Source organism: Papaver somniferum, chromosome 3, assembly GCF_003573695.1.
Source record: "Papaver somniferum cultivar HN1 chromosome 3, ASM357369v1, whole genome shotgun sequence".
Taxonomy (NCBI): Eukaryota; Viridiplantae; Streptophyta; class Magnoliopsida; order Ranunculales; family Papaveraceae; genus Papaver; species Papaver somniferum.
The window spans coordinates 32,956,765-32,981,276 of record NC_039360.1 but is presented as its reverse complement, the minus strand read 5'-3'; the positions used below and the strand labels follow the sequence as shown (position 1 = coordinate 32,981,276).

The 24,512-nt window shown below is 36.0% G+C and overlaps 1 protein-coding gene and 1 pseudogene across 4 annotated transcripts; both read right to left on the bottom strand.

Moving 5' to 3' along the window:
* Positions 1-13,477: 13,477 nt before the first annotated feature.
* Positions 13,478-19,678, bottom strand: LOC113355780. 4 transcript variants are annotated; one of them, XR_003362604.1, is made up of 3 exons: positions 17,463-19,348; positions 16,704-16,757; positions 16,022-16,203 (listed from the first exon to the last, which is right to left on the bottom strand). XR_003362604.1 is itself a non-coding variant. In XM_026598725.1 (2 exons), the coding sequence occupies exon 2, from the start codon at positions 15,807-15,809 to the stop codon at positions 14,220-14,222; it is 1,590 nt and encodes a 529-aa protein (XP_026454510.1). In that variant the 5' UTR covers positions 15,810-15,861; positions 17,463-19,398; the 3' UTR covers positions 13,478-14,219. The 4 variants fall into 4 exon arrangements, 1 of the variants encoding a protein (XP_026454510.1); XM_026598725.1 differs by lacking the exons at positions 16,022-16,203; positions 16,704-16,757 and adding an exon at positions 13,478-15,861 and having other exon boundaries at positions 17,463-19,398; XR_003362603.1 differs by lacking the exon at positions 16,704-16,757 and having other exon boundaries at positions 17,463-19,346.
* Positions 19,679-23,676: 3,998 nt separating this feature from the next.
* Positions 23,677-23,776, bottom strand: LOC113362403 (annotated as a pseudogene).
* Positions 23,777-24,512: the final 736 nt, after the last annotated feature.

Below are 24,512 nucleotides of genomic sequence, written 5' to 3'. Positions count from 1 at the left end.
TACACAAAGGGTATAAGTGTTATGATCCAATTTCAATAAAACTGCATATTTCAAGAAATGTAATCTTTTCAGAACAAGAATTTTATTATTCATCCGATTCTTGTCATTCTAGTTCTTCTTCATCTACAATTCCTGCAATTTCTGATTTGTCTTCATCTCCTATTATTACTGATTTACCTTCTCCTTCTGCTCCTTCTAGTTCCATTGTCACAAGATCTATGAGAGGTGTTGTAAAACCAAAAAAATTTCCAGATCATGTCATGCATTGTACTGTTAAACATCCTCTTCCAGTTGCTTTTTCATCTTTGTTAGATATTCCATCTGAACCAAAAACCTTTAAGAGTGCAATCAAGATTCCTCAGTGGCAAGTCTCAATGAAAGAGGAGCATACTGCTTTAAAGGATAATGACACTTGGGAATTAGTTAAACCAGAACCTCACATGAACATTTTAGGTTGAAAATGGGTCTATATATAGGATTAAGCTTAAAGCAGATGGCAAAGTTGATAGATTCAAATCCAGATTAGTGGCTTTAGGTTATAATCAACAAGATGGTGTTGATTACGGAGAAACCTTTAGTCCTGTGGTTAAATCTACTACAGTGAGAATTGTATTGGTTTTAGCTGTTTCACAAAACTGGAAAATAAAACAGTTAGATGTATCAAATGCGTTTTGCATGGATACTTAAATGAAGATGTTTACACGGCTCAACCACAAGGTTTTGTGAATCCTGAATTTCCAAATTTTGTTTGTCACTTAAAGAAAAGTTTATATGGTCTCAAACAAGCACCAAGAGCTTGGTTTGATAGGTTTAATAATTTTTTGGTTAAATTTGGTTTTACAAGATCAGTGTGTGATTATTCAATGTTCATCTATACTTCTTCCTCTAAAATGATGATACTTCTTTTATATATTGATGACATTATTCTTGCTGGGAATTCTGATGTTACTATGGATAAGCTAGTTCAAGCTTTAAACGTTGAGTTTGCTATGAAACAACTATGGGATCTGAGTTATTTTGAGTTATTTTTTGATGGAAGTAAGAAGAAACCTCAGCAACAACGATTGAGGTAAACATATAAAATCTTATGCACTAGGTTATTTATTTTGGTAGTTCGATAATGGGTTCTGCAGTTACTTAGTTAGTAATGATTTTTTTTTTTTGAATAAGCACGAATGACTTGTTAGGTTTCTTATGATGTACATTTCATTTCTTATGGTGTTACCTATCTTTGATCAGATCTTGGGTGTACCTTTGTTTTTTAATAAATGACGGAAAAGATTTGCTTTTTTACAAATTCGACGATTGCATCTTTTATTAATTATTGTAAGAAATGAGTGGTCTCTAAAAGTTGATTGAATACAAAGAACACAAAGGGTTCTTCAGATACCATTACAAATACTTTTGGGGACCTTAATTGTTAGTGTTTGCATGAGCAAAATTTGAAACAAAGGATCCCTGTAATTATCTTGTGAATAGAGGCATATTCATCCCCTTCGGATTGTTTGATTTGATAATCAGTTAGTAGTTTCCTTAGAGGGATACCTATATGCGGGTGTACGTTGAATGTTATTGGTGTCTAACACTGTTAAACTAGAGGGAGATGTTTCCATCACTTGATGTTACATGCTATTCTTTTAGTCCACTTTATTCTTGTGCTGTGCCTACTGCAGTATTTCGCAATATGATGAACATGTCTAGGTAAGTAAAAGATATTAACTGAAAAAGATATCTAGGCTTGATATGGTGGTGAAAAAAAGATGTTTTGTTAACTGACGAGGTCGAGATGCTAAGAAAGGGTTGTTAGAAGGCCACTTACATCGAAGAATGCATCTGGCATCAAGGTTTCCTGCAAAAGAAGGGAGACAGAAGACGGCAAGTCCAGGGGCTTGATCTGTATATGTTCACTTTAATCTGAAATCTAAGATCTGGTAATTTGCATATGTTCACTTTTACCGGTGATACTCTATACTACGTACAGTTAGCCATATTGCTTATTCTTCTTCCTGCAGCACATTTAAGAAACCGTTGAGGGGACAGGTTTGCAGAAAATTCCCAAACAAAAACGAAAGTAAATATACAGAAGAAACAAGCTACAACCATTATTTCAAACCATTTTTTTTAATTTAAATTTTCTAAATGTTAATCCAACTCAGAGTAATAAAATTTAATTTTAGTTCACTAAAAGCGGTGACAACAGGATACTTTTGCACCCCAAGTCAAAAGTTTGTGCATCATTAATGTTTTCATGGACGTCCTGAAGGCGATCCTTTGAAACCTGGTGGTGGTGACCTTGGGTCATCTGCAAATCGTCCAGTTGGTGGAGCTTCGCTTGGTGATGGTGGTGGCGGTGATGGTAGAAGGGGGTGATCACGAGGATGTAGAGATGTTAGGGTGTGGGTTGAACAAGAGACAGCGGTGATGGAGTTGAAGTCCTACAAATCAATTAGGTCCATGATTAATGTGATCCCCATTTTTCTAATCAGGCGTTGTTAGCTAAGCCTTATATCAAATTCCAGGAACAAAATAAAAGCGTATGAAGGAACTAATCAGTTACCTGGTGTAAGCCACTTGAGATAAGAGGAGGATTACGCAAAATAATCGAAACACTTGAGGGAAAAACATCCTCATTTTCTCTCTCGTTAGCTTGGCGTCTGATCGAAACCGGACACACCATAGGATCTTGAAAATCCCAAGTAAGAGATGATTTGAAGAAAATATATTTATATTTTATGATGCTTGCAAAGTTGCAAATCTTTGAATGCTTGCCAAGTCGAGTGCAACCTTCTCACTTGGTTCCGTTCTTTCATATAAGTTGGAAAATGCAGCTTGGACTTTAGACTAGTTATGACAGAAATAAATGCTGCATACTCCTAACAGCGAGAAAATAAGTGGACTTTTGACCACAAGCCTTAAAGGGCGTTTGACTTTGAGAACTGACAGTACACACACCTATACAGCGGGACCGGTTTTTGGCATTTTGTTATCGACGGGACCAATCGCTTGAACAATTTTTTAGTTTACCCATTTTGACTTTGGTTCTTTGGTAGTTTACCCATTTTGACTTTGGTTCTTTGGTCCAAAAGTGAGAAAGTGTTCATGCTATTTTCGTTTACCAAATCACCAGGATTTTCCCTCTCTTTTTATCATCCGACAGATAAAAGAGGAACACCAAATTGATAACCGTTAATGCGAGTGCAATGTAATGAATCTTAAAAGGCCTAATTTAGTAAATGCCTTTACTTACTTAAGTTATTATGATCAAGAGTATATGTACATCAAAATAAAAGCTTACAAAATTAATCACCTGCAAGCAACTTGAGATAAGAGGAGAGTTAGGCACGATAATCCAAACACTTGAGAGAAAAACATCCCATCTTTTCCTCGTTGGTCGAAAACTCGAGACCAAAAGTGTAATAATGGTACTTCGCTTGTTTTTTTCTTCACAAATGCATTATATGTCACCCTCACACATTCCTTACATATCGGTTTTTCTTGATTCACTCTTGCACAAGAGAGTTGGATAGATTTCATTAGAGGGAATTGCCTCCTCAAAATATTGTACTTGGATAATTAATGACGAGTTGGATTATTTACATTTATTATGAGATTTTCTAAAGAACTCGCATCCGGGGGGATACTCTCATAATTTAAAATAGATAAAAAAAACAAAACAAAAAAAACATTACGAAGTAATTTGAAAATCTATTATCCAAATACTTTTGGTAATGACTAAATTATCTTTGAGTATTCCCAAGTATGTTAGATTAAATTTTAGATTTAGATTTTATATTTTAGTGTTAGTAAAAGAAGTATTAAGACGAAGGAATATGGGAGATTTGAGTGATATGATTCTAGTAAGGAATTTGATGTTGGGGAATTTTCATTTCACCAGATTGAAAGTGCTTACATTGATTTTAATGACTCCCAATTGCAACCTTTTGTAGAGAATCAAACTTTCATCCATGAAAAAAATCTCAAATCAAACCCTATGGAGCTTACTTTGGTTGATGTTTTGATGATGAATGTGATGGTAATGGTGGTCTCGAGATCATGAACTAGTGATTTTGATTGAGTATAATAGTTTGCAGGTGATTACTAGGATAAACCTAGATTTACCCACGAAGTACACCAGATGCGTTTGAGTGCATGATGTATATTTTGATAGGAAATAGGTTTTGGCTTGGTGCATAATGCATTTTTTTTTCTTCTTATTTGAAATAGGTTTTCGCCAGATGCACCAGGGTGCCTATCACATATTCTTATAGGAAATAAGTTTTGGCCAAGTTGCACCTGGGTGCATAATGCATGTTCTTGTAGGAATTAAATTCTGATTTTTATTAGAGGGAGAGCAAGATATGATCCGAGGAAAGCAAAAATCGGCTCACTAACTAGGACTAATTTGGAATATTTTTCCGACTCGGGCTAAAACACCCTTATTCACCACATGAACTCTTTGCACGCTTTTGACCCACATGCAATACCTCGTAAGAAAAATTTGAAATTCGTTTTACAACTTTTCTATCGATCGGAGGAGCATAATAATTTTTTAAATCTTTTTTCTTTTTTACTTAAGATTTTCTTAAAATCCTTTCGATTATTTTTATCATCAACATCAAACTGCGTTAGTGATTGAATTATTGGTATAATGAGAAGACCAGAAAGAATCTCTTTGCGGTTCAAAGTGGATTATAATTACTGTTTTGAGGGCTTGATGTCAACTGTTTAGGTCTTATTTGTGTGGTTGTAATCTTTTTTATCTCTCGTTTTGATTAACTCCTCGTACTATTATTAGGATGTCCAACTGACATTTTTACCGAACAATAAAAGTTTTAGGATTCATAAATTTCTTCTCTTCTTCGTGAAAGAGGACGGATAATATAATGATTTGAAAATCAATTTTTTTCCAACACGTGATCGATTTAATGATTAGTAGGGGTATTTTAGTCCGAGTAAGAAAAATATATCAAATCGATCTTAATTAATGAGTGGATGACGATTTGCTCTCCTCATATCACATTTTGCTCTCCCTTTGGCCAGGTTGTATCTGGGTGTGTAATGCATATTACAGGAAATAAGTTTTGGCCAACTTGCACTTGTGTGCATAATGTATCCTCGGTCAGGTTTCAGATTACTTTTTTTTTAATCAAACTTCACATGAACAATGGATCTTGTTTTGTAGATCTTTTCGAGTCATTTCCAAATAAGTTTTATTAATATCCGACTTATATATTGGAAGTTAAGACTTTTCACGCGATTAATTTTAAATGTGAAAGCAAAAGTAAATAGGACATAGAAAATGATAGAATAAAATTACAATAAAGGATACATTTAAATTTAATATTTTTGTGTCATTCTTACCTATATTTTAACAGACCATTACTCCCGTACTTTATAATTTTGGTGCATATGACCCGTTTTCCGTTCTGGTTATTTGAGAGACATCTATCAGACAATGGAAGCCGTTGGCTGTAGCTAAACAAGAATATATCACCATCCCAGTTAAAAAGAGTCTAAAATACTAATAATAAAAGTTGTGGATGCCTTTACACCACGCTTCCGTTCGAAAACATCTTTTCCCCGACACCGATTTTATCCACCACCATTTGTGTACTTCACACTTCAGTATCAGATGAGCCACCTTCATTTCTACGGCTCTCTTCAAAGAACAGTCTAAATAGTATAAATTTCTGTTTTGTGGAATCATAAACCTGGTCATCCGCTGGTTATCCCACTTTCTCCGGGAAGCCTGGAAAAGCCTGGTTTTCATTCTACACACGATGGGTTAGAAAATGTTGGAATATGAAGTAGCGAGAAAAAGCATATATCCTTCCTTGTTATTAAGGGGAATTGCTGCTAAAAAGAAAGAAAGTTGTACCATGTTCGTTGCTCAACAGAAAAAGAGGAAAACCGTGTTTTTGCTTGTGTACATGATAGGAATAAGTGACATGACGTATTTTTGCTTGAGTACATGATCTGTAGTGACAATAGTTTCATCCAAGAACCAAAGATGGAACTTGAAGGCAGCAGGCTCAAATAAGTGAACTAGAAGCAAGATAGCATCCCTCAGCAGTTACATCTGCACTTACATATATAGACCAAATCCTTGTTATTACACCTGTTTCTCTTTGCCGGAAATAGATATGAAGAGTAATAACAAGGACCAGTGCCTATAGTGAGGTGCAGGTGCAAATGCAGAAGGTTGCCAACCTGCCAATTATGGAACTTAACTACGTGACGGGAATGATCGTGTAGTGACAGTAGTTTCATCCAAGAACCAAAGATGGAACTCGATGAAGGAAGCAGGCTCAAATAAGTGAACTAGGGGCAAGATGGCATCCTTCAGCAGTTGCATCTGCACTTACTTACACCAACTCTTAGTTATATATTACACCTGTTTCTCTTTGCCGGAAATAGAGAAATGAAGAGTAATAACAAAGACCAGTGGCTATAGTGAGGTGCAGGTGCAAATGCAGAAGGTTGCCAATCTTGCCAATTATGGAACTTGAGAGGCAGGGTCAAATAAGTGAACTAGAAGCGAGATGGCATCCCTCAGCAGTTGCAGCTGCACTTACACACACCAACTCTTTGTTATAACACTTCTCTAAGAAATAATATGGACTGAGTAATGGAGAATATTACTAGCAACAAAGACCAGTACGTATATAGTGAGGTGCAGGTGCAAATGCAGAGGGTTGCCAATCTTGCCAATTATGGAACAACTCGAAGGCAAGATGCAGGTGCCAATGCAGAAGGTATCCATATATATATATATATATCCCAAATAGTAGTAGACCAGAGAGAGAAACATAAGAAAAGAACCGAAGGGGAAAGGAACAAGTGAATCATGAAATGGATGAGTTATTCCTTGTTATATTTATACCCAAAATATCTATAGTTCCATCAACAAAAATATCTAAAATTAATACAACTTTATCACAGAAACAGTACGTAAATTTGATACTGAACACTCATTTCAATCTCCACAGCAACGCCATGCACCACCACCACCAATGCCAACAACAACAAGAAGACTCTGCCTAACTTTACGACAGTGATGGGACGATATAAATTTACATGCCCACGTGATACATTGTCTTAATCACGTGCCATCTTATGCCTGAGCCAATCTCTCATTGACAACTGTTGGATCCCAGTACTTTCGTTCTTTCTCATCTTCTGCCACTGCAAGGCTGCAACTACTGAAACGTGTCGCTGTTTGGCTGGTGCATACGAGTTTAAAATCAGTTCACTGAAATCGGGAAATGTTAGTACTGGTGCTGTTTGGGTCCCAGTACTAACGTTCTTTCTCATCCAAGACATCCAGTACTGTGGTAAACCTCGAAAGTGATCTTCTGGAAAAAAAAAAAAGAAAATCAGCGGTGTTTAAACCGAAAATGATAGACTTTTCCCAATTATGTCCACCATGAGGTGTGTGTAAATAGTGGTGTGATAACACACAAAAAGGCCCCATGCTAATCCCAATCCAAGGAATAGGGTGTTTAAATCTTAAGTTGAATGGTACGAAATCACTGGCCCTATTTTTAATAACTTTCAAATTTTCACTACTTAATTTTTCTCATGAAATCGTGAGAATTTCAACCTCAGATCATTGGTATCATCACTCAATAATTTTACCATTATTGACACCGATACTAGGTCAGATTATTACAAACATATGAAAACACAAGGTCAGCTTTCCACACTTATTCGTTAAAGTTTGCGGGAGCTCGACTTAGGTGGTAAAAACATAGACGCCTAATTGTTACAGATTGGGAAAGGTATGGTCGGATTTGGAGATAATCATAGACACGATCGAAGACAAGAATATCTCATAATTAACCGTAATGGATAAGATGTTGTGAGATGGTAGAGAAAACAGTTGACGCAAATTAATGTGAAAAGCTGTAGCATGTCCCGACCTCTACTATGCAGAAGCAATAATGTTACATTACGAAAAGGGGAAACATAATTATAATAAAAACGATTTTTATTATTTATTTATTTTTTTGTTGAGAGAAATGGTTGAAAGTTTATTAGAAAAATAAAATCCGAGAGAACTCAACTGCTTACACTATAATCATCTAACCCAAGTTAAGCCCAATTCCGCATAAACTCAACTGCTTACGATAATAGAGTTCCTAGGCGTTATCCAGGGACTCTAGTTTAATATCAGATCTCTGAAGCTCACAAATCTAAACCAAGAATGTATTGCTATCCATTGGTAAATTAATTTCTTGATTTCAACTATCATCATCTCTTTTTGTTTTTTATTGGCCATTGTTCTCCGACTTCTTTCTCCCTAAAATATCCTATAAAAGGAAGCATGTACCACACCTTTTTGGCAAGTTTTTTTTTACATGAATTGGTGTGTCAGAGCACAAAATGATCTTTGATTTCGGTTTAATGACTCCAAGAGGTATTCATTGATTGTGAGAAATAATTCCAAATTCCATTTGAGAATATGGAATGAATCGGAGTTCTCTTAACTTTGTATCATCTTTATTTGAGTTTAGAAATTTGGTCTAAAACAAATCTTTACAAGTCTGATAATCAAATCTTTTCTTATCACAATTACGACTACATCAAAGGGATTTATAAGTTGAATAAGGAAAATGCAATATTATTTGAAAGAGTTCCTACTAGCAGAGATGTGTGGAAAATCCTTGATCATTGTTTAAGCATTAATGTGGTCGTATATTTTGGGATGTCACAGGGATTCCTTATGAACATGCAATTAATGATTCATTTTATAACAGAAATGTTGACTGGAAATAGTAAGTTGTTTTAGCTCTGTCTTTAACAATTTTTTGATTTCTTGATTTCAACAATCCCGTGAACTTTATCTTTAACAGCTTCGTCTTTGTTGCTTCAACTTTATCTTAAATCAATATTGTTGTTTTCTTGTTGTTTTGAAGGTTACTTGATGAATATCATTTTGTAGACAAGTGAAGAGAAACATATGCAGTAATGGTTCGTCCAATAGATAATGTATATAAATGCATGGGCTTCAAAAAATAACACTGAACATAAAGTTACACCACCACCATATGAGAACCTAAAAGGCAGACTAAGGATTGAAAGGAGAAGAGATACAGCTGAAGCTAGAGGTGGAAATGGTGAAAAGAAGCAGTGTAAATTATGTACTGAACTTGGGAACAACAAGAGAGGTTGTCCTAGAAAGGCTGAATTTTCAGCTTCATAAGGTAATAAAGTTTCCTTTAGTGTAACTTATATTTTTTGTCTTTTGTTTTGTCATTCTCTTTACCTTTATCTTGTTTTGACTAACTTTATTTTTTCACAGGTGGTGAACCACATGTGAAGAGGAATCTAGGTATGGATTTTAAAGAGTATTTAAATGAACAACAAAATAGTGGTAGAGGTGGCAGAACAGGTGGCAACAGAGGTGGCGGTACAGGTGGCAGAGGAGGCAAACATGATAGGTGGCAGATGAGCTGAATACTTTCTCTTTGGGGATGTACAATCACCAGCTGCACCACCATCAGTTGCATCAGCTCCACCTACTGCACAAGTTTGGGTCCCTTCTAGAAGATCTTTCACAAGAGGAAGAGGTAGATGGGATGGTTGGACTCCACGTAATAGAAGTGCGGGTATAGGTGGAAGAAGAGGTTCACAGTAAGGTATTACAATCTAGAGAAGAAGAAGGTGCATATTTGGTGTAAGGATTCCATGCATGTAAGGATGCATTTCTAAAGACTCTAAGAGCTCAAGTAATCCCCTACAACTTTACACCATAATAATTTCATTTTTCAAATAATAGTCTTTTAAGTTTTTATCATATTATAACTTGTATTATTATGTTATTATTCATTAGACTTTTGTACCTGCTTCTTTGCAAGAACCAATTACTGGTGCTATGCAAGAACCACATCTTGTCGATGTGCAAAAACCAATTCATGTTGCTATGCAAGAAAAAAACCTAGATGAAGTGCCTATTGAAGGTTTAGATGGTTGTTTTATGAAAGGAACATACGATGACAGTAGTACTAGAGGTGGTGGAATTAAAACCGGGGGTGGTGATGGTCTTGGAAACAGAGGTGGTGAGGGGTGGTAGTGTACAAAAGAAAAGAAGAAGACTCACTTCCGATCCCATGCTGCCTGCGCCACTACTACCTAAACTTGAGTCTGACCATATGGCTGAAGCTGAGCCTGAGTATGTATTGCCTTCACCATCAAGGATGAGCAGAAGGATTCAAAGGGCTATATGCAAAGCTCTCAATGTAATTACTATTGATTTTACTGAAGAATGATCATTTATGCTTTAAGTTCACATTTTCATAATTTTGGACCATTGCAGTTATTTTTATTTACATTTCCATAGGTTTTAAACAACATGTGCGGTTCCTTTGGGAACTACTTTATGACGATATCTAGGTTTTCATCTTTATGAACAATGTAGACCTAAGTTTTTAAACTTGTTATCATTATGAACTTATTGTTAACAGTTTCGAAGTTATTATCTTTATAAACTATGTGTTTAAGTGAATGGATTCTTACTGTATAAGTTAATGTTGCTTGTTAGTTTAGAAATAACAGACTTTAACAAATTACTTAGAATAACAGTTCCATTAGTACTTAAAATAACTTACTATAACATCATCATAGGTATTACAACTTGCTAGGTTCATACATCTTCCAACACTTTTTTATATTTTAAAGAAACTTAACCTTCTTACATGTTTGACATAAGCAATATCTGTTGCCATTAGATTCTGGTTTGGTAGATATGAACAGTTTTATCTTACCATTAATGCATGGATCCGGCATTGTAAGAGTTTGATTTCGAAGTTATAAGCCATGTTTTAGATTCCCCACATGAATAACAGTAAAAATGCTTTTCTTTGTAGAACTTGTCATCACCGGTCATAGTGGGTGGAATAAGTGGTGGAATACCTTTGTGTGAAGCTACATAAGCATCTAACCCGATGAAATTTCCACATCAGTTACATTTTGCCTAAGGTTGGAAAATTTTCTTTTCTTTTTACAACTTTTCTGAGAAACTGGTACCCCTTGCAATTGGTTAGAGATTTGCACTTTGCACTACAACTTCTTTACTTCCCTTCACTCGCTATGTTTGTCATTGATTCCTGCAAAGTTGATCTTTTGGGATCCTAATGGTGTGCGTGTACAATTCTGGTCTGTGTTATATCTATATTGTAAATTTATTCTTATAAGTCTTGCTGTATTGTTTGGGTAGTACACTCCAATATTTCTGCTCTTGTATTGATATCCCTAAGATTAGGGTCAATGCCCCTGAATACCTTGTAGCAGCGAGCCTTCCAAATATACCAGATAGTAATGATACCACTTGACATCTATTGACCTCGGGAGCTATTCCAACATGTAGGATTAGTGTACAATTGGAGAATTTAGTTACCGACAGAAGATGGGTACATATTTGGTAGGAAAGGACAGTTGGATGAAGCAAACACTACGCTTCAGGAAAAAGGACAAGTGAAGAAGATATGCTCCACTGTTTCTCCGTGTTGAGAGCAAATAACACATGTGTTAGGTATATCGGCTACTAGTAATCGGAAGCATGTTCTGAATACATTCAAAAGAAAATAGCTTACACTAGGTGAAACATCCATCTGCCATATTATTTCTCATTGTGTAGGTCCACTCGGTTCCATTCTTTTGATGTCATTGTACAATCTCTTAGGGCTTAATTCTCCCAAAATTATTGGGTTCCACTTTGGAGTATCCTTTCCATAATTGTTAATATATATAATGGTGATTGCTAGGGTCAATTATAGGTTAAGAAGAGGTAAGTTCCAGCTAAGAGTGTCCGAATTTATCAGGTCATGTCCAGTGAAGTGGGGGTTGCTTGAAGGTGAGACTACTTGAATGATTGCGATCCACCTGTCTTCCCATATGTGGATTGACTCTTCACTTCCTACTTCCCAAATGCAATGTGGGCTAATATGTGTTATCCCTTCAGAAAGCATTGCCAAATCCAAGAACCTTTATTTGGAATGTTTTCTTCAAAAGGATGCCTACACTTGCTATAATATTGTGGCTCTAGGGATAAATGCCATATGAGAATCAGGGTTGGTAATTAGGTATTACGAAAATCTACCTAGCTGGAAAAATTTGTTTGTGAGAGGATCTCTAAATCCTAGTCCTCCTAGATGAATGGGTTTGTTCAAAGCTTCTAAAGTTCTTTACTTCATTCTTTTCTTCTCATAAGAAATCATGTTGGATAAAAATAAGTTGGTTGATAATGAACTTTGGGAACATATAAAAATTCATTTGGTAAATGGGTAATGATTTCAAGATCAATTTGACTACCAAAGTTCTAGATGCTTGTGGGAGTAGTCTTCTCATCCAATTTTGAAATCGCCTTTTGACTATAATAATCATAGACTCAAATCACTTCACTTTGGCTTTTCCGATGAACATAGGAGTCCCAAGATAGTTAATTGTCAGAAGTTTAGATTTTCCGAACCTTTAAGATTCTCATGATATCATTTTACCAAATTTGTTTGGCATTGAATTATTGAAAAAGATTCCCGACTTTTAGAAATTTATCATCTGCCCAGAGGTATTACTAAAACAGTTTATAATATCTAGAAAATTCATAGCTTCAAACGAGGTTCTGTTAGTGAAAATAAGACAGTCGTCAGCAAATAACATGTGGGTGATTATGACGCTGTCCTTGGTAACCTTAATACCTCTAATTTTTATATCAGCTCCCCTTGTTTGAGAAGTCAGGAAAGACCCTTCATATAGAGGGGACAATGGGTTCTCTTGCCGCAGACTTCTAGAAGGAGTAGAAAAATGACCAGGGACCCCGTTATACAGGACAACAATATAAGGGATGTTGACACACTCATAAATCATTGCGCACCAGTCTTCCAAAAAACTAAGCTTTCCTAGAATGTTCTTGAGGTAAGTCCAATTTAGCGGCCCTATCAAATGCCTTTCTCATATCTAGCTTAAGCCCCAGCGCGCGGTCCTTACTTTTATTTTTGTTTTTATTTTTATTTTTCTTCATTGAGTTCATGACTTCTTGGGCAAGGACAATATCATCAGTAATTTTCCTATTCTTCATGAAGGCTGATTGGAACAGTGAGATAATTTTGGACATCACAGATCATAACCTATTATCCAGAAGGGTTTGAAATAATCTTATAGGTTGGATTACAAAGGATAATAAGACAAAACTCATCAGGACTTAAAGGGTTTAAAACTTTCAGAATGAATGCTAGAAAGGTTAAGTTCATTTCCTTAGGCAAGTGCTTAGTTCTAAAGAAATGGCATACTAATGTATAACGATAGTGAGAAGAATGCAATATGGAGATTGCTAGGGATGCGAAGGAAGAAAGAGATGAGATTTAGACGAAATTGATAAAGAGATTAAGAAAAGATAAAAGAGAATTCGTATAAACGAATAATAAGATGATAATAATATTGTTTCATAAAAGATTGATTGATAAAAAGATTGATTACCCTAAGACAATCGTACGCCTGTTTATATAGGATACTACATAACTAAAATAACAAGAGTTCTAAATAAAGAGAAATACTAAAAAGGAAATAACAATGACTTGGGAAATAAGGTAGATGTCCTGCATCAGTACCCTCTCCTTGAAAGAAACTCGCCCTCGAGTTAGCTAATAAGAAGAACTTCATTCTCTCCATATATTTCTCTAGACTTCGAGCAGTGAATACGAGCTTTTTTTCTCCATGAAAAATGTAGATATATGTCACTTTTACCAGCTTACCACGATCAAACACAAAACTCATAGCTCTAGAGATCATAAATCGAAACATCCAAGAAATATGTCTCAAAGAATGATAAGAGTTGTGTTTAAATTTCCCACGATCAAAGACAAAAATCACGTCACTGGTGTTGATAATAAGAATCATGCCAGCAACGACTTCCACGAGTATATCTTCCAACTTCTGAGCTACTTCTTTTAGAGCATAATAAATCGACTCGTTCGGCTGTTGATCCAAGAAATAAAATCAGTTTTGGCATAAAATCCACCAACCAAGTCTTCTGTCCCCAACATAACGCCTAGCATCCACTGTGTGATCTAGTAAAGTCGCAACTCTTGGTGTAATCCACGGACTTGGGACAATGTATAACGGCTGAAAAGTTGGCCTACAAATCTTGCGAGTAGTTGTAACTAAATTCTTCACTTCCATTTCTACTTGGTTGATCCAAAATGTATTTTTCACAATAAGTTCACCTAGCTGGAACTGCATCTCTTTTCTTTTGCCACGATAAAAAAAAACATATTTTGAATTCCATGTAGTTCTTTACTCCTTGGAATAGCATGAAGTATGTTTAAAGGATGCCAAACAATCCAGTCAACGACTACTTTTAAATGGCCTGTCAAAACACCTCCAAGCTTTGGCTGTTTTAGAATACAGTAGACCTTTGCTTCTATACTATAATTCACCAAGCTTGGTAAACCTTTGTGTATTAGGTCCACAAAAACTCCATTAAGAAGAGCATAATTCTCATAGGTATGGCTCACCATTCGAAACTTGATATTAGCGTCATGTCTATCACTTTGTAGCAATAGTTCCGGTTCGAACAAATATGAATAAATTCCATATGAAAGCACTTGATGTCCAGCTGTCCATAGTGTTGTATAGTCTCTTGATCCAACGAAAGTTGATGACTGTGATATCACTTTTCCCCTTTCGTAGTAATTACCAACGTTATCATCTTCGTTGTATGTCTTCTGAGATGACCAAGTAAACTGAACCATAGCAACAACAAACTTGCCAAGAGCATGACCAAGTAACTTACCATGAAGAACATGCAGGTTGCCACTAAATAGAAGAAGTAGTCTGTTCTCTTTAATTTTAGTACCTAGCAAGTACCAGAGATAACCACTAACCTCAAAAGTATATACGTGCTTAATTAGACCTTGTTTTGTGAAAGTACCACACTTTGATAAACTTCTTGTTGAGCCGAGATACTGCACAAATGAGTTGCACAGATTGTTGAACTTTAAAATTTCTTTGCCTCTCTCATAGTAGCTGCTGAAATTATCCGTAAAAACGAAATCATGTAGAGCTGCTTGATTGCTTCGGATTCTCAATAACAGAAAATGATCCAGTTTATCATCACACGGTGTTTGCTTGGACTTATTGGACTTCCTAGTCACATGACATAGGGTGCGCTCATCTGCCATACTTATTTTATCATCAATGATCTCTTTTAACTGTTTCTTTTGGAATGATTGAACCCTGAAGACTAGGTGAATGTGAGTAGCAGCTTGATTCGCATTATAAGGAGTAGTTAACGAATCTTTCAGTGACAAATCCGGAATACCAACAGTGTCTGGCGTCGGACTACGCTCTGAAAATATTTGTATAGCTATCACATCTAAGGAGCTCTCTAGAAACTCATCGAAGGAGATCTCTAAAAAGCCATCTTCTTCTCTTCCCTTCAAGGCAAACGTAGGAAGATGGGTGGTGAAGAAATACTCTGCCAAGTAATCAACAATTCCTTTGCGTCTGTTGGCAGAAACAAGATCGGCTGGTGTTCTCTTAGAAAGAAATTTTGGACTAGGACCTGATAATGTTTTAGGAGCAACTCCTAACGTTAATAGAGCACCAACAGTTTGCTCCCTTCCATCAAAAGAAACCCAGTGAAGTGCAGTCCATCCATTGACATTACGGAAATTGTGATTAACGGATTTATCGTTATCATCATTTTCAAATACAGTGGATGAAAATTTTCCTCTAGACTCCAAAACAGAGAAACCAAGTATTGTTTGTCCAGTAGCAGTTGATCCTGTCAATGCAGCGTTGTCGACGTCCATGTAACTGGCAGGAACTCCACTAAATATTGTTCCGAATTCCGAACTGATATTTCTAACGTCACGGGGAAGTACAGCTTCAGCACAAAATAAAATATGACTGTAGCGCCCCCTAAGCTAGCAGCTGACTAATCCAAGAGATTAACTAAATAAAGAGGCACTACGAATCTAAATCAAATACTTAAACTTTCAATTTAAGAAATCTGCTACACAAATTTAACCCAAAACTAACCCCGCTCAGAAATATATATATAAGAATTCCTCTCAAATGATACATATATAATAGTCATTTGGTTTAGAAATAAAATGTACAACATATAAACATATCAGAATATAACCAACTAACGAAGTCAATTTCTCGGAGCTTTCGCTGCGCAACTCTGACCAGTCTCTGAAACTGAAAGTGGGAATGGGTGAGCACATCATCCCTAAAAGGGGTGCCCAGTAGGAATAACATTTAACTTTAAAGAAATCATGAGAAAGATTTGGAAAACAATACATATTTTCCCAAACACCAAAGTGACTAAGTCACTGGAAATGCACAAACAATGTATATGGACAAACTACTTCTTCAAACAATGTATAATATGGTTGTGCAATTCCGAACTCGCAAATCCACACCTAATCGTATGTATGGATGTCGACAATTCCGAACTCGCAAACTGTCGACCAATATATCATAAAAGCTCTAGGTATAAATGTGAAGGAGCGTATCCTATATACCACAGGTGGAAATTCTTATTTCCCATAACAATTCATATTCACAACAAAACATTACATGTCCTTTCCAATCATGGAAATATTCAAAAAATCAACTAAACAATCATAATACAAACTAAACAATGCGTGAAATGCACGAACAAACAATGGTTTCAAAAGAGTTAAAAGTATTCCCACCTCTTTTGATGACAAGCCACGCCTACCTCGAGATCCACGATCCACTGGTTCATCCTTTGAATCGATCGTTGTTAATATAGACTAACTGTTAATAAGAAGTCTAAGAATCTATCCAAAAGGCTCACACAAGAATCATACAAGTCTTTCTAATGATTCTAGGCCATTTAAGGTTCTACATCTTTTATTTATCTATCTTTAACATAGCTAAGGTTTACTAATTGAATTGGGTTGGTTCTATAGTCCACTAGATAAGTCTTGTGAATATCTACAACTTAGTAGAAGAAGCCAAAGGCTAATTCAGACCATAAGAGTCCAAATATCAAATTAGGAAAACTAGTCTTAAGCTCAAGTCCACTATACAAGCTCATTAAACTAAGGTCCAGTCCATCTGAGCTAACTAACAGTCACCAACGGTCAACGAGGTCGACTAATGGTTAATGTAAGCCAACGGTCAAAGTAAAGTCAAGTCAACCGATCCAACTCGGTCAAGGTCGGGTGAACTGGTCAACTCAGGTCAAAAGAGAAACTCAGTGAGTTAACACCGATTCAACTCAGTCAGATACTGAGTCAGACAATAACAAACCCGAGTCAGATTGAATACACCCAGTCAGACATGCCAAGGGTTCTTCTCACACAGCCGAGGCTCCAACTCTACAACTCTACAATTCTACTCAAGTTTAACTTCAATCTACACATTACATCAATTAATTCACTCAAATTATACTTCAAATTTCAATTATAATCAAAGATTAAGCATACCTGCAGTTGCAACTTTAAGCAAGCCTACACTGAAATCACCATTCCAACATATCTTCATTTCACCAACTCATTTAACTGAACTAAAATAATCTCACTTGGTTACAGATTCAACTTTACACCCTACACCACCACTTGCAAACATTATCATGACCAAACATTCAACACTTCATTTTAGACAATACTTACCATTCAAAAGCTCTAGTTCTATGACTCCAATTCTGGATACATCCCCATAGACAATTCCTCCAACTCATTCCTTATAGAAGCACCTACTACACAACCCTTTAAACTTTATCCTCCCACATAATAACACCAACAAATACATCTCAAAATAACCCAACAACTCAAAAAAAAAAACACAACCACCTTCATACACATTAGTGCCAGCTCATATCAAGCATAAACCGAAACAACCCATTTCAGTTCATCACCATCACTCACAATTAAAATTATATAACCATAACCCCAACCCTGTATTAACCAACTCATTACCAAATCCATTTTAAAGTATATCTAACTGCAACTTCATATCTAGATACACTTCTATAACATCCATCCTATACTCAAACCCACCACCAGAACTTCAACCCACTCCATAGATGCACCTGAAAACACATTACAACTCGCACTTCATCTCTGTAGTTACAACTCCGGCTATAATGCTTAAACCAACAATCCACATAGCACCAGACACTCTAAATCTACAATCCAATCACTGCTACGTCTCCTCTCAATCATTAATTCTATTCCCATGAACTGCAACCACTTAGCCCATGTAACATTCATCATAATAGTTCACCACTTCTCCACCTGTACCTCCAGTTCCAAACACACGCATTTCAGCTCCGAATACAACTCTTACAACATTAATATAATTCTCAATTCAGATAACAACCATCCACCAAATTCATCCCAACTCTCTGTGAACCAGAACAAACCTCCAATTCCTCCCCTGCATTCTACAACACACAACAACAATAATAACACCGCCGCTATCTATAATCCCCATTCATACGACATCTACTCAAACACCCAACCATTCTTAACTCAATTACCAATTGCATATACTTAATCATTAAAATAAATAACTTTACTAAATCAACTCAGATAACACTTACCTCAAAGAAACTTATTTCTAAACTTGATTATCCTCAACACCAAAATGCGTCTCTGATTCTTTGATTGAATCATCTTCCTCAGCTCATAGCTTCAACCATCATCAATTAAGGACAAACCCATCTGTTAATTTCTTCTTAATCCTTATCCAAAAAAAGTTCAAAAAGATAATACATAAACCTTAACCCAAATTTTCCGATACATCACTGGATTCACTTCAAAACTTCAATTAAACATTTACCCATCTCTAATCTCTCCCCCAAAACCTCAATTCCAGTTTCAGTCACTTGATTTAATTGCATGCAAGAACCCTAATATTTGTCTTGGGGATGAACAGAAACCCTAGATTCTCCAATCTTCATTAAAAACTCACACATCAAATACTCAATCTTCTTCTTTATATTGTGTTCACCGAATTTCATTCTTCAATCTCTCAATCAATAACTCAATTAACGATCCACAAGGTAATTAAACCCTAGTTCTTCTATTTCACAATTAACGACCACCCCATCTTCTAAATCATCTATGAATACTACCAGTTGATTTCCCTCGATGAAATCTGACTCGTAACTCTCACATCGAACAGAACAGAAGAAGAACAGAGAAGAAGGGAAAAGAGAGAAGAAGAAAGAAGAAAGATAAGAAGAAATAGGAAGAAACGAGAAGAAAAGAAAATGAAAGGAAAATAGAAATTCCACAACCTTACCGAATTTCTTTTGAGTTATCCACAGAGAGTGCCCTGAGAAGAAAATCCGGTTGCCTTGGTAACACTTTAATATTATATGACCATTTTACCCTTCATCTAAAATAACAAATATCTTCTTCGTCCAATGTCCGAATGACACGTTCGAGTAGCCTATTTCACACAAATTTCCGAGACCTAATCAGCGTTACTAGTTTCGTAGATAGATAGTTGTTAGATTAATCCCTAATAATTAACGTTCGAGTTACACTAATCGAGTAATTGGCGGCTAAGACGTCTCTTGACTAGTCTAATAGCATTGACGAACTTGAGGGTCCTTACAATGATCTTCTTCGAAACGGTAACAGTCTGCTGAACTAAACTTGGTGTCAGTATTGTATTCCTCAAAAAGCACTGTAATTGGACCAAATCTCCATGAATATTGTAAACTCTACATGGTGCAAATAACTCTAGCTCGGTACTCACAGGTGGTCGGATGCCGAATTCAATGGAAGGGGTTAAATGTGCATATGTCCATCTTATGCTACTTATTGATGGAAACGTATCATACATGTAAACAATAATGTCTTGAATGAAAGGCATGTTTCCTATTACAAAATATTTGCTAAACCTTGTGCCAATGATACTCTCTCGGCGTTTGATAAAATTCTACCACAAAATCGTCCATTGTAATTCTCTATACTTATATTTTCTTGAGATAGATAATCAAGCTTATAGACTGAAGTATGAAACAATGGTTTATTATTTACTGCTCTAATCGGATATATCACAAAAGACTTCTCAGAAGTTAACTCAACAAGATGAACCTTGTTAGGGTTTACATAAGAGATCATTCATGCTTTCTCATGAATAATAACTTGATTGTTTTCAACACTAGATAAAACAGGTATATCAGAAGCTATTAAACTGAAATTCGATGACTTACCTTTCTCTGACAAATCATGCGATTCATGCAAGACCACGCTGACCTGATTTTTTTCCTTATGAACATGATTTAATTCTTCCTTCTCATAAGTTGATTCAATACAGTCTAGGCCAACAGAAATAACAGTATTGTTTTCAGTTGAAGAAGAATCCTCTTGAGTGAACGATGAATCAATAAACTCCTGTGAATCATGTGAAACCTTGAGCTGATTTTCATCCTCTTTTTGAGAAAGAATGTTTCCTTCGTCCTTCTAGGATGTAGTTTTCGTATTTTCATCAACTGATGTAGCTATAACAGCCCCGACACTGATAGAGACATTTTTGTGTCCGATTTATCTCGATTCTATATGTTGTTAGGGCTCATTTTTGTACTTATTATGGTGTTTTATTTATTTGTAGGTATTTTTGGCCAATAAACATTTTTGGAAAAAATTGGCTCGAAAAGTTGTCGGAAAGCACCCGGAAGACATTTGCTATTCTGGCTCTCACTTTGGATAAGGGGTAACCTAATTACTAAGGGGCATCCCATTTCCAGACAGTTGCTAATCGCACCCCTACTCTGGATAAGGGGTAACCATCTTCAACATTCAAAAATCAGGTTTTTGGCGGGAAAAAGTGCAATTAAAGAGCAGTTTTGGCAATCGTGATTTGAAGGAGTTTGAGGTCAATTAAACCTCTGATTTTCATAGGATAGACTCCTTATGGGTCTAGGAATCTGATATGGGTGTTTAGAATGGGCTCAATCGACGGATTTTTCTTAGAACAAGAAAATATGGAAAGTCACGTGTGTGACCTGTTTTAGGGAATATTAAAGTGATTAAAACGCTGTAAACTTTCCCAAAGATTTGTATCTATCTAAGGATGAGTTTAGAATAAAAAGTAAAGCTCAGAAACGCGTAGAAATCCTAAAACAAGAAATTGTCTCAACTTGGCCGTGAAGAGAAAAAAGAGATTTTGGAAGATTTGGGAGAGATTTAATCGGTATTTTGATATAAATAGATGTCTTGGGTCATATAGAAGAGGTGTCGAGAGTTTGGGAACCTAAGGAGAGCCAAAGAAGAAGAAATCAGAGCTTTACCAAACTCTGTTTCTGCTGCTGCTGCTGTTGAAGAAGAAGAACGCGAAGAACATTGATGCTCGGTAGACAGTCGCAGAACAGTGTCGTTGTTTAACAGCTGAAGAACATTAAGCTGTTCAGGGCAGTCTTATTTTAGGGTCTTAAAATGAGCGAAAAAGCAACAGTTTTTCTGTAACAGTTTCATTGTAACAGCTGTTTTGCAACACCAATACACTGTTGCAAACAATCTGTGTTATTACTTTTCACTCTTTTAATCATCTTTTGATCAACAAACACATATTTTGAGATCATGATTAATATGAGGAGCTAAACCCCATTGCCGAGGCGATAGAGGAAGCTATTTTTTCAACAAAAAGTGGTATATTCTATTTTATCTTTTTATTTGCAATAATTATATGATTATTTACCTTGAAATATTATTGAATATGATTTTTATTTGAGTGATTGTGATCTATTTTTATGGAGTATGCTTAGTTTTGAGGATTTTGATGCTTCATAATTGGTATTTACAATTATTACTTTTGAAAATCTACTTGTTGCAATATTTTAGAATCAAATTAAACAAGAAAATTGCATAAATATAAGTATTGGTTTAATCACTTTGAACTTGGAAAATAGTGGAATCTTAGCCTCAGTGTTTCTTTTAGTATTGATATCATATTTGATTGAGTTTGCTATAATTTTTAGTGAGTTTTCTATTTTAATATTAGAATTTAAGTCTAATTAATATCCTTCACAAGTCTGAGAATCGAACCACTTTTACCACTATCTACAAATCACATCAATTTTTGGCGCCGCCGACGCGAACTTGTTTTTAGGGTTTTAGATTTATTTTTTTTATTTTTTATTTTTTTTGTCTTTTTTTATGTTTTTGGGTATTTATCTTGTGTCTACAGGTTCTGGATCATAAAGTAAATTGAGCCAAGGAATTTGGTGATTTCATAAAGAATTGGAGCTAAAGATTAAAGCAAAAAGAACAGAAAAGAAGATACTTTTTTTAGACAATTTTAGTTTAAGGTTTGTTTATTTTATTTAAAAAAAAACTGTATTAGGGTTTATTATTTTTGTAATTTTTCTTTATTTTTTTGGACTTTTGGATTTTTGGGACATTTTTTTTATTACCCTAAAGAAGGGTTCCTTAAATATAAACTGTTTGCAGAGAAGGAGGACAATTACGATATTGTCTCTGCACCTTGGGTTCGTACACTAGACATCAGAGTCAGTGGCCCAGTCGACTACAACCGATTCAGCCCCCGTATGGAACGGGAGGTAAGATTCTAAACACTCGTGAATCCCCTGTCAGCGAGTTACTGGACTCCTTCGTATGCATATATGTTGAGGACTGAATATGGACATTTATTTTTCTAGTAAAGGGAAAGGCCTAGCCATACAAGATAAGGGTTCGGATTTCATCACCGTTCTCTTCTTGCCCGCTTTAGGAACACGTAACCTACGCGAACCTAAGCCTAAAATTTTGACTAGAACGAGACCGATAGAGTAACGAGCTTAACAGGAAAGTCATTCGAAAAATATTGGTTACTCTTTTAAGCATACTTCGAATTTCTTGACGGTTTCTGTAAGTTGAATGCGTGACTGCGCCGCCTTGTAATACCGGTGAGGCCTTGGGTATCAAAGCTCCACCGAGCTTCCCTCGCCTCTATTCAACTTACGTTAACTCGGATTGATTCCAGAGGGGTTTGCTTAAATTGTAACGAATTCTCGTTCGAAGGATTAGAAGCTGGTATAAAAACAATCTAAGTGGAGCCATCATGCTTTTTGTTTGCTAGAAATCAATAGGTTTGATTTGGTCGAGTCGGACTTGATCTGTGTTTGCTTACCCTTCCAATTTAAAAAATTTTGTTGTATGCCTGAACGTAAAAGAGACGCACTAGGTAGATTTGTTAAAGATAAACCTAGTAGTTCGAAGCGTCTCGATTACCTTAATCTAGAAAGTCCGGCTTTTGAAGATTCTGTTTTTGAACGTTCTTTGACTGAGGAGAGAATCCATGTTACTCCGATAGCTCCAGAAATGACAACTTTGAAAGCTTTGTTGAATCCAACTAGGACTACCCGTCCTTCGTGTATTAAGTTAGCTGAAACGGAGGCACCCTATGAACTGAAACCTGGGACCTTACAGATGCTCCCAATCTTTTTAGGGAAAGAAAATGAAAACCCTTATTACCATGTTAGGGATTTTGAGGAAATTTGTAGTACTCTAAGAATTAGAGGCTTAGATGATGATGCTTTGAAACTTAGGTTATTCCCATTTTCCCTGAAAGATAAGGCCAAGTCGTGGCTGTATAGTTTGGACTCCGAGTCAATTGAGACATATGAACAACTTACATCTGCCTTTTTCAATAAGTTTTTCCCTAGGCACAAAACATCGTCTATTAGGACGCAAATATGCACATTTTCACAACAAGAGGGAGAATCTTTATATAGGTATTTGGAAAGGTTCAATGATTTATTATCCCAGTGTCCTCATCATGGTTTAGAAAAGGTTAGGCTAGTTCAGATCCTTTATGAGGGTTTAGATTATTCCACAACGACCATGGTTGAGTCTCTATGCACTGGTGGATTTGAAAACCAAACTGTTGATGCGGCGATGGAATTTTTTAATGAAATCGCCGAAAAAACCCAGCAATGGGAAAATAGTAGGGCACCCCAGAAAACAATTCTTTTAAGTAGAGGAAACGTTAATAGGGTAGAAGGAGGCTATGAATCAGATGCCAAAATTGCTGCTATAGCAAAAAGGTTAGAAGCCTTAGAAGTGGGCCAGACTAGTGGTAGAGTGGAGCCTTTTTGGGAAGGCCAGAATATTGAAGAGCAGGCCAATGCTCTTTATAATAACACTAGATTTGATAACCGTCAAAAGATTGACCCATATTCAGAAACCTATAATCCTGGTTGGAGAAACCATCCGAACCTTTCGTGGTCTAAGGGCCAAAGTCAAGGTCAGTTTAGTAATTCTAATGCTCCCCCAGGTTTTGGCTATACTAAGAATCCTTCAGGACTAGCTCAGTTTCAGAATCAGTCAGATAAGAAAATCCTAAGTTTAGAGGAATCTCTCGCCTTGTTAACTCAGCAAACTGCAAAATTCCAGTTATCCGTAGAACAAGTCTACAAGCTAGTAACAGGATAGGACAAGAAAATAGTCAGGCTATTTCCGAGTTAAAAACCCAGGTTGGTCTGATAAGTGATTCTTTGAGAGAAAAAGGTAAGTTTCCTA